Source organism: Cygnus atratus, chromosome Z (genome assembly GCF_013377495.2).
Source record: "Cygnus atratus isolate AKBS03 ecotype Queensland, Australia chromosome Z, CAtr_DNAZoo_HiC_assembly, whole genome shotgun sequence".
Taxonomy (NCBI): Eukaryota; Metazoa; Chordata; class Aves; order Anseriformes; family Anatidae; genus Cygnus; species Cygnus atratus.
Window position 1 is genome coordinate 48,827,386 of NC_066396.1, and position 14,114 is coordinate 48,841,499.

Sequence of the window (14,114 nt, forward strand, 5' to 3'; positions counted from 1 at the left end):
CGCTGCTCCCTCTCACTATATCGCTACTCAAACCAAACAGAAAATACACTTACCCCTGTAAAGCCTTGTGCATATGTTCACATTTAGTCCGGAGAGTCTGAAAAATGTCTAGATAAAAAAAAAATATATATCTTGTTTCTACTTTATATTTCTATAAGTGAAATATTAAAAAATAGGGAAAGAAAATTAAAATATGACTTTTATTCTATATATATATATACACTATATATATATATATATATCTATAATGTATATATGTATGCATAAAAAGTACTAATTCTCTTCACTATTCTTCATAATATTCCTTATTCCCATTTCTACAAGGAAATGGCAGGCTTTTAAGACCTGATAAATGCATCACTTTCCATTACCACATTTCCATGTCAAGCGTGACACAAAGACTTGGTAAATGGGACTGAAATGGTAGATCTAAATTGTTTATAGATTTATCTATAAAACACCTACAGCCATGAAGACTCTACTCCCTGATCCTTTTATCAACTCATTGTAGATTCTTAAACAGGAAATTTTGGCTCACGGATCTATAAACCTTGTTTCTTTTCCTTGCAAGAGGCTGATCCTCTACTACAGCTGACTTACTCTTTCTTTTTCGTGTTTCGTTTAACTTGCAAAGATTAGGTGTGGACTACACAGACCACCCAGTGGTATTTATTTGGAACAAAATAAATACTATATCTCTCTGCACATCTCCTCCAACCAATTCATGGTAACAAAGGTTAAAAACAAATACAACAACACTTGGCCAATCCCGTCCTTATCATAAGTCTCTCACCCCAAAAAAGTCATTCTTAGCTTCTAGGAACAAGGGAAATTCTCTGACTCAAACAGCAGGAACTATTGCCTGACAACTTGATTCAAATGCCCCATACTTGGTGCTGCCACAATCACTGGTGTTCACAACATGTTCCTGCTGGAGATACTTGCTTGGATGCTCACTTGGAGGAGAAAAGAAATTATGGAGTAGAAATGGAAAGGAATGGGTTATTCCATCCTGAGGAAATAGATTCCCATTCTTTTCTCTGCAACATTCCCTTTCTCCATTTGTGTTAAAGGTATTTACGTACAAGGAAGAAGCCTATTACAAGTCTATAAGGCAGAAAACAAACTTCATATTTGGTCATCAGTGATTACAATCTCTTTCCCTTCTGACCACAAAAACTCACTCATTTTTAGCTGGAAGAAGGAAAGAAGAGGAAACACCAAAGATGTCAAAAAGAAAAGCAGGATGGGAAATAATACAAAGTAAAAACTATTAATGTAAAATGAATTATTTGTAAAGTTGAGAGGACATACAAGAGTAAAAGGGTGAGAAATCAAACTAGGAAGTATGAGTTGTGAGTTTTGGGTTAAGAAAGATTCAAGAATAAGATTTTCTTGAATTAAATACCTGGATTATCTTCCATAATATTCAGAGCCTCAATAGCAGCAGCAGCTAACAAAGGAGGTAGAGATGCAGAAAAGCAATAGCCTTGACCAGACAATCGCTATGTAAAAAAAAAAAAACAACACATTTTTTCATTTACAACAGTATAGACAATGTTTTAAAAGGTAATTTACTCATACTTAAACAACCTGTTCTCCACACATATAGGTTCACGGAAGTATTGAAAAATAGATCTTCCATGCATCTACAATGTTTCACAGAACTAGAAAGTCCATACATGGAATCAAATGTTGCATAACATAATACTCCCTGAAAATAGATACTAATTAGTAACTCATTTTCATGAAACTGATCTTGCCACATCATATAAAAACAAGACCTGACTTACCTGATGGTCAATAATAAAAGATCTTCCACAGCAAAATCCTCCAATAGAAGCCAGTGAATTTTCCATGTTTGCACTAATAAGATCTATATCATCAATCTGCAAGTTAAATTAACAAGTTATTAAGAGATGCCTTTGATTACATCAAGACTATATGTAAGATAAAACTATCAAGTATATATCTTGTTTTGTATTAACATGAATACTAGAAAAGATTCATCACACATAAAAATGAAGCTTCAATTGAAATCATGTTAAAGAATCATAGAATGGTTTGGTTTGGAAGGGACCTGAAAGATCACCTAATTCCAACCCCCCTGCCATGGGACTCTAGAAATTAAGATTTATATATCTATATATAACTTACACAGGATTATTCTTTTCTAGGCATGTGCAAAACATGAACAGGAAAACAAAAAACATCATACCAAAAACAGTGACAATTCCTCAAAGCATTCAGTGTGAGATTGTCCTTTAATGATGTTACATAGACCCACTGCAGTCAGTAAGAGTTAAAAATCAATTGAAAAAAATCTAGTTAAATCAGAGTTTAAATATTCAAAGGTGGATGCATGATATTTTTAAGTGTATGGGGCTGGAAAACAGTGCAACCATTATCTGATGATGATAAAATCGATAAAATGATAAAATTATAAAAATTTTGTTTGTTTTGTGTTGTTTTTTAAAATGTTCCTCACTAAATAAAGAATTAAAATAATTACTTCAAGTAAGCAGGAGCAGGGAAAAGAAAAGTGCAGAGACATGAATGCTTTAAGACTGATAACTTGAAAAACACAAAAGTATGTTGAAGATTTTGTCATCCACTAGTAAATATTTTAAAGGAATCAGTTGTGCAATTTGTTTCTGCACAAATCTTTTTCATAACAAGAACAGCAGACAAAAAGATGGCACTTACATTTATTCCAAAGTGTTCAGTAATTCCTCTCCCATGTTCTCCAAGGACTCCAAAGGAAAGGCTCTCTTCCAAAAATATTCTAACTTTGTATTTATACTTCAATTTTATCTAAAACAGTGCAAATGATATAAAATAAAGTTCACCCCAATCAGAATTTGGTCACAAAATGAGTGGAGGAGACAAGGTAAGGAAGGACAAGTACAATAGCTTGGATACTGCAAAAACGTCAGCTCTAGAGTTCTGTCATTTAAAGAGCCTTCAAAATTGTTTCAACATTTAATACGAGTAAAGTTCATCAATTTCAAAGGCTATAGACTATTAAAAAATATATATTTTTTGGTGTATCAAATAGTTCTAATATGACAAATTTTCAAAGCATGTCTTCTGTTACCTACCAGACCATTGCCTGCACAAAAAACAGTATGCTGAATAGCAAATGTTTTCCTTAGAGCCACTGTTTGACAGCTATGTGAAGGTTTCTTTTATTTTCAATTTCTTTACAAAAAAAAAAAATTATTTAATTTTAGCTTAATGATTTAGTGTCATACAGCTTGGCTGCAAATACAGTAATATTGTACAGGGTAAAAATTAAGACCTTAACTTGATATTCATTTGCAAGTCTCTTTACATAAGACTTCAGATTCCTAATCCTGATCAGACATTTCAAAAAACGTATGATTTGTAATCCACATTTCACAAACATTTCAGAAAGCAAGAAGGTGGAAAAAAAAAGGTATGCTGGGGTTGTCAATGTTGGCATAACAATACAATATTACTATTTCATCAGTCACAGGTATTCACATTCAGAGTTTAAAAGGCAAACTGAAGCCACTTACTAATTCTGGAAGAGGGCAAACGTCTCCTGTATTCATATACAATCCTTCCACCACAATAAACCTTCGAGTTACACGGGCCTTGCGAGGATTCTTCAGAGAAAGATATGGTTTCAGTTCAGATCAATAGTTACTAACAAGGGAAAATATGAAATTTTTTTGGTAGGAAAGGAAGGTAATGGAAAGGAAAGGAAGATAAGGTCGCCTTTTCAAATAACCTTTTACTTTAATTTAAAAACTTAGCACTTATCATTTGCAACAAAAGCTGAAATGCCTCATTGGACTAGTTTTTATTTATTTTGTAATATTTTTAAAGCTTCTAACTCATACACAAGATTTTAAAATGCCCTGTTTTGTAGCAAACCATAATCAATCCATTATGCATAAAATCAAATCTTCATGCATAAAATGCAAACCATACAACTACAGAACTAGTTCTGCAAATCTTGGTCTCTATTATACTCAGGCCAGATAGATATGTTCCCTCATTAGTGTATTTAGAAGGCTTTTCAGCAACTGGTTTGTGCACCCAGATTCTCAAGGCAAGCACAATCCTCTTGTGTCTTTACAAGAGCACAATCCAGAAGTATTCACAATATTCAAGTCACAGTCTCCTAGCTTGATCTCTGGATGATATAGGCTGTAAGAACATCTTGCACTGGTTAATTTAAACTTCAATCACTTGAGTTTTGTTGTTTTAAAAATACCATTTGCCTGTTATTTGCTTTAATAGCCTTGATCAGAAGATATCATTAAGATTTAAGTCATACTTCTTTCCTTTTTCAGTTCTTGTAAAAAGATTCAGAGAACAATCTATTCAACTTTTCTGAGTTGTAGGCACCAAAATGAGGCACAGTTCACTCAAAAAGTTGGACCAGCTCTAGTGGTAAGATCTACTCCTTCCTTGTCAGTATGTCTTGACTAAACACATATGGTCTACATTAAACTCTTGGCCACCAACTTTATGTTCACATTCAGATAACTACATTAAGAAACTTTAACCATGTAGCTAAATCAGAGCACTCTGCTCTAACAAACCAAATGTGTTACACAAACATATTACATCATTACTTCGTCAACCACAGCCATAAACTCATCTAAAGATTATCTGACAAAATACATTTTCCATAAAGGTAAGGGAAAAAGTTCATTAGTACATTATCTACAAATTTGCATTCATCAGATCCATTGCTGACTTAAGACTGATGTTAAATTGATTGGCTTATAACAATCCAGTTTATCTACTTGACTTTTTCTAAGTAGCACAAAATGAGCTTTATTCCAACTGTAACTTCCCAGCATTCTGTGAATGAGGTACATGATGTTGATAACTCTTCAACTAATTCTTTTGAGTAGATCATCTGCACTTGCTGATTCTGATTTCAGTAGCTGCTTTTGAACATCCTTTCGTACTACTGTCAGAATGAGAAGCAAGCCATCAAGATGACCCACATTTTTCGAGAGAGGTTATCCTAAGAATGTATTAAGAACTGAGTGCAAGATAGGGGAGGTATCTAAGAAAATAAAATTTTTTAAAAAAAGAATCATGCTGCTTCTGTAAATTAAAGGGTTAGGACTGGCCACTTTGGTGTTGAACTTTATGGTATGGCATTCAAGTTGATTATTAACTGGCATGATTTATTAGTTAAAGATAGTTGAATAAGTTTCTGAAAGATAAAATAGAAGCTCTGTAGAAAAAATAATTCCACACTTCAGTCACATGCTCGAAGAGATATTCCTCCATCACCAATGCCTGTGAGCTCACTTCCAAGCATTACACTGATAAATGCCATAATAAAGTCAATTTTAATTATACAAGCAACATTAAATGCTCAATCGAGATTTACAGAAACCAAATAATGGATTGTAAGTATTGGGCCCATCCAGTTACAGAATACAGTAAAAAAAAAATGTTGGCATTGAGTGGACACAAAAAAAGTACAAGTGTTTTTTTCAAGGAACTGTACCTTTTGATCTTCAGTCTCTTGCTCCTTCAAGAGTCGTTCAAGGTCAGCCATATCATTATGCTTAAATAACTTGATGTTACTACGAGATGCTTGTAATCCCTTCTGAATAGCAAAGCAGGCAGCTTCATCTCTGTAAATACAGTAAGCCCTTCTAAGTTTACACTTGGTTTAACTTTTATTCAAAGAAGAAAGGTGACAATTAGGACTGTTCTGCTCTGGCCAGACACCTGTACTTAGATATATTAAAACCAGATTTATCAAACAATCATAAATTTTATTTACACTTTGAAAACTCATTTCTAAAGTTTTGCGACTTTCCTACAGACTACAACCATTAAAAGCAAGCCAACAGTTTTTATTTTAAGTGTACACTGGTTCTTTTGTCTGTACGTGACAGCAATTCATTTGAGCACTGCATTCCATGGACTAGGTACAATACCCCAGTAATCATTCCTGAAGCACTCATTCCATTCACTCTGAATCTTAGACCAAAAACACAAAGATGTGCCTATAACATTTATAGTGGTGTTCTGAAGATCTAAAACCTGCTTTTTAATATATCTTGGAAATTCCTATCTTAGTGGCTGAAGAGCTATTCACCATTTCTAAGTGCTGGAAAAGCAAATCTCTGGGTATGATGGAGTATGTAATTTCACAGCTGAATAAATCCAGTAATCTTTCAAAAGTGGCAACTAAATCAAACCTTCTGCACATGATTAAACCAGTAGCTTCAAGCAAGTTGCTTTTAAATAAGGTGAGAAGAACTTTAGTCACTAAGAAGCTGAAACAGTACAAATAACCTAACTCCAGGATACACCAACACTTTGAATAGTGTCTGTTCTGATCATTCATCTCAAAAACAGCTGACGCAGAAAACCAAAAATAAAGGATTTAACTGAAGTGAAAGAACTTCTATAAAAGAAGGCATATAGGCAACAAGCCATACACTTCGAAAAGAAGTGACTTAAGAAGAATTACAGACAAATCCAAAAGTATATGAACAGTACAGAGAAGTGTCTGCTTGTCCCTAAAAATCAAATGCATCAATTGAAACTACTAGGTGTTACACTCAAATACAGTTATTCATAAAATGTTCAATTTAAACCAAGAAATTACATGTAATAGGAGTATCTTTACTATTACAGATTTAGACAGGTACAAAAAGAATAGGAAAAAATAAACAAAAACCCATCAACTATTTCTGAATCCAAACCCTTCTCTTTGGTTCAGAAAGTTTTGAATATTGCTATATTCTTTCTCCTGTTTCTTTACTCTTCCAGATACAAATCATGACTGGCTACTCTCAGGGACCAGATACTGGGCCTGCTGAATCTTTGGTTTGATCCTGCATAGCTGTTCTTTTCTTACATGAATATATACACCAGTCTTTAACTAACCAATCCACTGCAAATATGCATGGGGGCAACAACTGCCTTACTACCAACGTAAAAAGCCAGCAGTAAATAGAACAGCAAATATGACTGTCCATTTTCTTAGGAAAAAGTCTAGATATCGGATTTAGTCCTTGCATAAACAAGTATATCTTTGTTTGGACGGGATTTTTGTGTGTTAAGCTGAGTGTCCAAGTCTGCTTTTCCTTGATAAAAACAGTAACTGATTTGTCATGGAATATTTTGAGAAGAAAGAATATTTGAGATTTGTACAACAAAATACTTGATCCAAAACAGCATTATTTTCTAAATCATTAAATGAATTTGACTCACAATAATAAAAGAAAAACTGAAAGGAAAATTCTTAAATCTGCAATTTTCCAAAGAGAAAATAGTACTTACACAAACACAATGTCCCCTCTTTTTGAATATGCAGGAATAGCACTGGCAATTGTTGCAAAACCATATGAGTATATAATAGCTTCCTCTGTCCTCATGAATTTTGCTAGTCGGTCTTCTAATTCTAGGTGCACGTCTGTTTGAGAGAAAAATTACGAAGTTGAAAGCAGTTACACTGCCTGAGATATCAGGAAGACTAACTAAACTAAGACTAACTTGCTAAGAGCAACCTAATTGAATTAAATAATTGTTCATTTTTAGGAAGAGTGTTAAAACAATACCTTCCTAAAAAAACAGCTACAATTAAAACAGCCTTACTTAAACTGACAAGTAACCCAATATTAATCAGAAACTTTCATAGATTAGAAAAATATTTAAGTAATGTCGTTCTCTTGTAATCTTATGCAATGGAAATTAAGATCTGCTTGTGTTTAGACCACAAGTAAATGATGCAGGGTTCCCAGTCTGTTACAAGGGATCATCATTACTTTGATCAGACAATAGTTAGCAATGTAATTTATAGCAATTAAAGAGATCCTTTTGGCAGACTGTCAGTTCTTCCAAGACGATGTTTCCACTGCACACAGCACAGCTGTCATTACAACGGAAAACTGTTCTTGTCAGGCTGCAATCACATACCACCTCCTGAATGCAATTCAGCCTATTTAAAAGGTCACCATCTCCATGCCAGAGATTACTCATCCTTAAGACAAACTGACACAACTCTACACACATGCATTTCCCAAACCAATTTTGCCAAAATGATCTGCGTTTGCAACAAAATACCACTAAACGAAGAGATTAAGAGCAATACAACACAGTCAGGGAATTGTTGCTTCAGAACCAGCCAGAAGCTAAAAGGTGACCATAGCATTAAGTATTGTGCCTAAGCAAAATAACCTGTATCGGGCAAACAGTTATTTTAATTGTGCAATACTCTTGTCACTACACGCTTCTGCTAGCAAATGTAATTCAAAGAATTACATCCTTTATCAGGCTGAAAATAACACAGGATGGAAGGGCAAATAGAGATCTTTAGGATGTGACTTGGAAGATCACCCTTTGCCAAAGGTTACCTTCTTGCAATTATTCAAAATTCATTGAAAGTAAATTCAAATGAACCAATATAAAAAAAATACACATTAACCAAGCCTAAAAGGCTATTGGAGATATCAACATTGCTGTTAATATCTGGCCAGAAATGGCAAAGGTATAGCTAGAAAGGGCTTTGTAAAAAAATTACTTTGTTATAGGAAATATATCTAGTCTAACCTTTCCTCAAAAGGGCACAACCACCTGATTTGTATATGCATAGAGTAAAAGTAGAAAGTATATCTTCAAAGACATCTGGGGGTTTTGGTCAACGGCGGGCTCAACATGAGAAAGCAGTGTGCTCTGGCAGCCAAAACTGCATTTCAGGGTGCATTAAACACAGCATAGCCATCCAGCTGAAAGAGCTCATTCTCTTCCTATATTTACCACTGGTGTGGCCTCACCTTGAATACTGTGTGCGGTTCTGGGTTCTAAAACTTAAAAAGATGTTAAGATACTTGAAAGCATCTAAATGAGGGCAACAAAGCTGGTAAAAGGGCTGGAAGGCATGTCCTGTGAGGAGAGGCTGAGGACACACTCGGGATGTCCAGTCTGGAGAAGAGGAGGCCAAGAGGTGACCTCATGGCTCCCTGCAACTCCCTGAGGAGGGGAAGAGCAGAGGGAGGTGCTGGCCTCTGATCCCTGGGAACCACTGACATGGCATGTGGGAACAGGAGAAAGCTGCACCAGGAGAGGTTCAGACTGAACAGCAGAAAAAATTTCTTTACCATGAGGGTGGTCAAACACTGGAACAGGTTTGCTACTAAGGTCGTTGATGTCCTATAACTCTCGGTGTTCAAAAGGCGTTTGGATAATGTCCTTAATAACATGCTTCAACTTTCAGTTAGCCCTAAAGTAGTCAGGCAGTTGGACTTAATGATCTGAGGGAGATAAGAGGGGCAGGCGCTGAGCTCTGCTCTCTGGGGACAGCGACAGGACCCGAGGGAACGGCATGGAGCTGGGACAGGGGAGGGTCAGGCTGGGTGTGAGGGAAAGGTTCTGCACCCAGAGGGTGGTCGGGCACTGGGACAGGCTCCCCAGGGAAGCGGTCATGGCACTGAGCCTGCCGGTTCAAGAACCATTTGGACAATGCTCTCAGACATAAGGGTTGATTTTGGGGTGGTCCTGTGCACAACCAGGAGCTGGATTCGACGATCCTTGCAGGTTCCCTTCCAACTGAAATATTCTAAATAACAGCCTCCCAATTGTCAAGTACAATTTTATCTATAGAATGTAAACTATAAATCTTGAACAATCCTTTCCTAATGTTTACCTGAGCATGAGAAATGAAACAAAAGAAAAAGGAATTCTTTTGTGTTTTTTTTTCAATGGCTTTTACTGAAAACAAAACGTTTATTCACTTATTATTTGAAAGTTTTCTTTTGCTGTATTTCACTTTGATCCAGCTGCATTAGATATAGAAAACATTTGTACAAGTCTAGAATAGCCTATCTTCTCCAAAGCATTTGGAAGGAAGTACTGGTTGCAGTTATCTAAGCTACTTTCTTGACAGATATTTTAGGAAGTCTTTTCTTCAGAATCTTTGCAACTTTTTCTGTATTTTTACATGGTCTTCAGAACAAATGAAACAATCTACAGTAAGGTTGCAAAACAGAATGGAGGAACCTTGCTTCAAGTATTGAAAAACAAGTCCAAGAACAATCTTCTTCTGGACAACAAGCATCAAAAAAGGAGGCTGGCCTTGTGGCAAATAAAACATGATATAAACAACATTCAGCCCAAAACGTTCTTTTTGAAGCCTCATCAGTAGCAAATAAAGAATAAGGGGAAACAGGGACTTAACTATTACACTGAGTGCCCAGCTGTTGATATCCAACAGGGAAAAATGTTTTGCTTGAGCATAAAAGACCACCTACTTTCTCTAACCAATAAATTGGAAGAGACAAAGAGGCCACCGCAGTTAAAAATGAAAACTTGCAAGCTTTTCGCTGAGCTTTACTCAGCAAGAGCAAACATTACACTGAGGGAAGGCTTAGTAAAAACAGTGGGCAAAAGAAGTACTGTCAGCAGTAATCAGATAGTGAATACAATCAGATTCACGTTAAGGAAAGAAAAATTTACAAGCCTAGTAAATTTTGCCAAGGGCAGAACATTTAAGTTTACAGAAAGCAAGAACCACGAGTCAGAGCAAGATATACCATACACAAAGTTGATACATCATCAAGCTTACAGCACTATTAGTTAGCATTTTACTAACATTCTACTATGTTAAAAACAGAATATTACTTGACCCTCCATTCTTCATTGCAATGATTTCCTTTACATCACTTGGATTAATCTACGCTAAGTAAAATTTGCAAACACTACCTAGGTTATATCTGCAGAGACAAAGATATGACTGGAACATCTTTCTGCGTACTTATGAAACCTTAAAAAAGCTACTACAGTCAAAAAGTGCTGTGAAGTACCAGTTTATAATCTAGCATGTGCTCACATGCAAATCAAGAGCAGAAGAACTCAGATCCAAAACCCACATCTCCTTTTATATATTTTATCTGGTGGCCTTTCCTGATCTTCCCAGTTCTGAAGGGTGCTGAAATTATGGCTGCCAGGCAATCAACAGGAGCCTTAAAAAAAAAAAAAAAAAAAAAGAACACACCACCACCCCTCACACACTTGTATCTCACCTGTCTGAACAGAATATTGCCATACAGGTTCAGTCCTGTGTGAATATACTAACATTTCAAGGTTATCACAGGATAAAGGCATGGCTGCATTTTTCCGTATATGCAGCACAAAACAGTAATTTCTTAATAGGGACTCATTAAATGTATAAAATCCCTGCAAACAGGCAGAGAGAATAAAGAGATCTCTAACATTGATATGAAATACCAACCCCTAGGAGGAGATAATTCTGAGTGAGAACAATTAATAATCAATGTAGCAATAAGAGTAAGCTATGTAGTTCTGGACACAACATAACTCATTTACCAACCTCACAGCACACAGAATATCCTGAGGCATAGAACAGTACTCAAGTAAAAAATGTTTCTAATCAGAAATTCAAAAGCCTACAATACTCAAAATGTTTAAACTCAAGAAGAAATGGGAAGCCATTTGGGGATCCAAGAAGAATAGCAGCCTTGTCTCAATTTCAAAGCCAATTCTGACCTTTTCTTTCGCAGAAGAGGTAATGTATGTAACATCATTTCTTCACTAGAGATGTCATGCAGCAATACCATGGATTACATGCCCTGTTTTGTGAAATGGGGCATTTACCAAAAAAATCCAGAAGCTAATGACCAGTAATTCAGATAAACACTAATGGTGTACAGCTTGGATCTTAGGATTACACCTGTAAAGAGGGCAGGAAAAAAAGCCAAAGAATCTCTCAATTAACCAAGAAAATCAACTTTTAACTAGTCTGTTCTGAAAACTTACTACAAAGAAGCACTAAATTAAAAATTTCACAACTCTTGCTATTAACCTGAACTAAAAAGTGAAGGAACATAAGCCCACAAGTTTCCTTGAGCTTTTCAGTGTTTTTTAAACCTTATATGAATTCCGACAGATCAATGCTTAGCTCTGGTTACTAAGGGAATCCAGCTTCCTAAAAGCTCACTGGTAATTAAGAGGCTACTATCACCTTCTTTAGAAATGAATTGCGGCTCTAGAATGCTGAACAGTCTGTAAGATTGCTGTCAAAGACTCAACTTTGTTCTGATATATAAACATATAACAAATCAAAATAGGTACAGCAACTACATGATCAATTAAGGGTCTAGCTTGATTAATGAAAAAGTGCAAGTCAGTCATGAATTCAAGTCAAGGCTAAAGGAAGCCAACTCTACAAAGTCATTTCAGTACAAACACACTGTCAATTCCATCACCTCTGGGAAGAGACAAAAAAGTTCACAAGACATAAGCTGATGTTTTCAGCCTGCAACTGCACAGTTATTCATTTATTACTCTTTGGTTTCCACACAGTATTTCATAATACGAATGCCTGTAAAGAACTACTTCCAGAGGCTGATATTTAACAACTTGCTTCTTCTTACCAAGAATTAAGAAAACACTCAGTAACACCCTCTCACATCATAAAAACTCTCAATTACAACATTAAAGTCACGAGTAAAGGAAAACTTCATTCTTACTACAGCACTAGATACACTTAACTAATGAAAAATGGTAAGAGAAAACAGAAATCAGACTGCCCTCTTGCGGTCTACTCAAAAACATATTTGTAAACTACACTGAAATTCACCATGCTAGATAAATTTCTAATTTATTTATTTTCACTGCCTACTGTGGTGACCAAAGCTAAAACAGAAAATATTTAACTTTGTAACTCTCCTCCAACACCAGCATTAGAAAGTAAGAAAGAAAAGAAAATTTATAAAATGAATAAGAAACAAAACTACCAACAATAAATGCTACTAATCCTTACCAGTTACAGTAAAAACTGTGGGAAAGGGTAACTGTTCTTCACAGTAATAATTTGCTTCTTAAACACAGGACTGCTTTGGTGAACTTACCACATCAGTCTGAAAACCATTAAAGGTAGATTAAGAAAAAATTACTGACCAAAAGTACCATAGAATCCTCTAGGTCCACAAGTACCAACTCCGTATTTCTTCAGAGATGCTTGGGCTGCGCTCTTTAACACAAAAGAATTATGTGAAACATATGTTCCTACAATAGCTCACTAATTCTATACAATTCACACTGACAATTCATCGTGCAACATGACCAGCTTTACAGAAAGCTTAATAATGTACTGACTTCTGTATTACACAAGTGTTAAAAGTGACATTCATTGTATTCTACTGATTGAGGACATTATACTCTAACTTGATAAGTAGCTAGCCATAAGTAAGCACACAGGTAAAATTTTAGTAAAAAGACAAACTTAATAAATCTTATAATTTTGTGCTATTTATCTTTCCTTGCTGCTTTAGCAGCGTATTTCCTTGACAAAGCTTCCGCTTTCTGAAGTAATTCTTAATTTCAAGGTAACACACAAACTAAAAGAGAAACAGCCACACAATATATAGTAACTGAAAGAACTCACCTTAACCTTCTCATTATCCAAAAGTCCGAGAAAATTGAACGATGCAAAGTTTATACATTCTTTGCCATTAACAGTGATTTTATGGGTGGGAGGACTGAAAAATAAATTAGAGACATATTCTTATGAATGAACATTTAGCATTTTCACACAGTCAAACAGAGATGAGTTTTGTTTTTTCCAATAAAAAAAGAAAATCTGCATTTTCAAGATTCCCTCCTTCCATTTCTTTACCAATTGATGAGTAAAAGTTTAGTGTCAAGGCACATTAATACTACCAATCTCAACAAATTCAGTATCCTCCTGAAAACTAGGCTAAGGCACACAGGAAATAAGGAGGTGATTGGTGACAGCCAACATGGCTTCACTAAGGACAGGTCGTGCCTGACAAATCTGGTGGCCTTCCACCATGGGATTACAGCATTGGTAGATAGGGAAAGAGCAACTGACATCATCTACCTGGACTTGTGCAAAGCATTTGACACTGTCCCACGTGACAGTGCTCTCAAAACAACTTTGCTGTCAAGCATCTCCACTTCTGTTTGTCCAAATCTACCACATTAAAAACAACTTTGCATGAAGTGCCAAGTACCTAGCCACAAAATCAGTTTCTTCTTAAGTGTTCTGTAATTGCTTCCTCCCTCTGCACTGCCTAATCAGAAGTTGGTAAACATTAATATTCGGGAAAAATACAATA

At 35.6% G+C, this 14,114-nt stretch overlaps 1 protein-coding gene across 1 annotated transcript in view; it reads right to left on the bottom strand.

Annotated features, from left to right (window-relative positions):
* The window catches only part of SPTLC1 (serine palmitoyltransferase long chain base subunit 1), a 34,124-nt gene that overhangs the window by 9,879 nt on the left and 10,131 nt on the right, over positions 1–14,114 (bottom strand). Inside the window, exons 4-12 of the mRNA XM_035569357.2 lie at positions 13,421–13,514; positions 12,934–13,006; positions 7,300–7,432; positions 5,507–5,636; positions 3,543–3,632; positions 2,707–2,814; positions 1,794–1,889; positions 1,409–1,505; positions 54–108 (exon numbers count right to left, since the gene is read on the bottom strand). Of these exons, the coding sequence (XP_035425250.1) occupies positions 54–108; positions 1,409–1,505; positions 1,794–1,889; positions 2,707–2,814; positions 3,543–3,632; positions 5,507–5,636; positions 7,300–7,432; positions 12,934–13,006; positions 13,421–13,514 (876 nt within the window). The remainder of the gene's footprint in view (positions 1–53; positions 109–1,408; positions 1,506–1,793; positions 1,890–2,706; positions 2,815–3,542; positions 3,633–5,506; positions 5,637–7,299; positions 7,433–12,933; positions 13,007–13,420; positions 13,515–14,114) is intronic.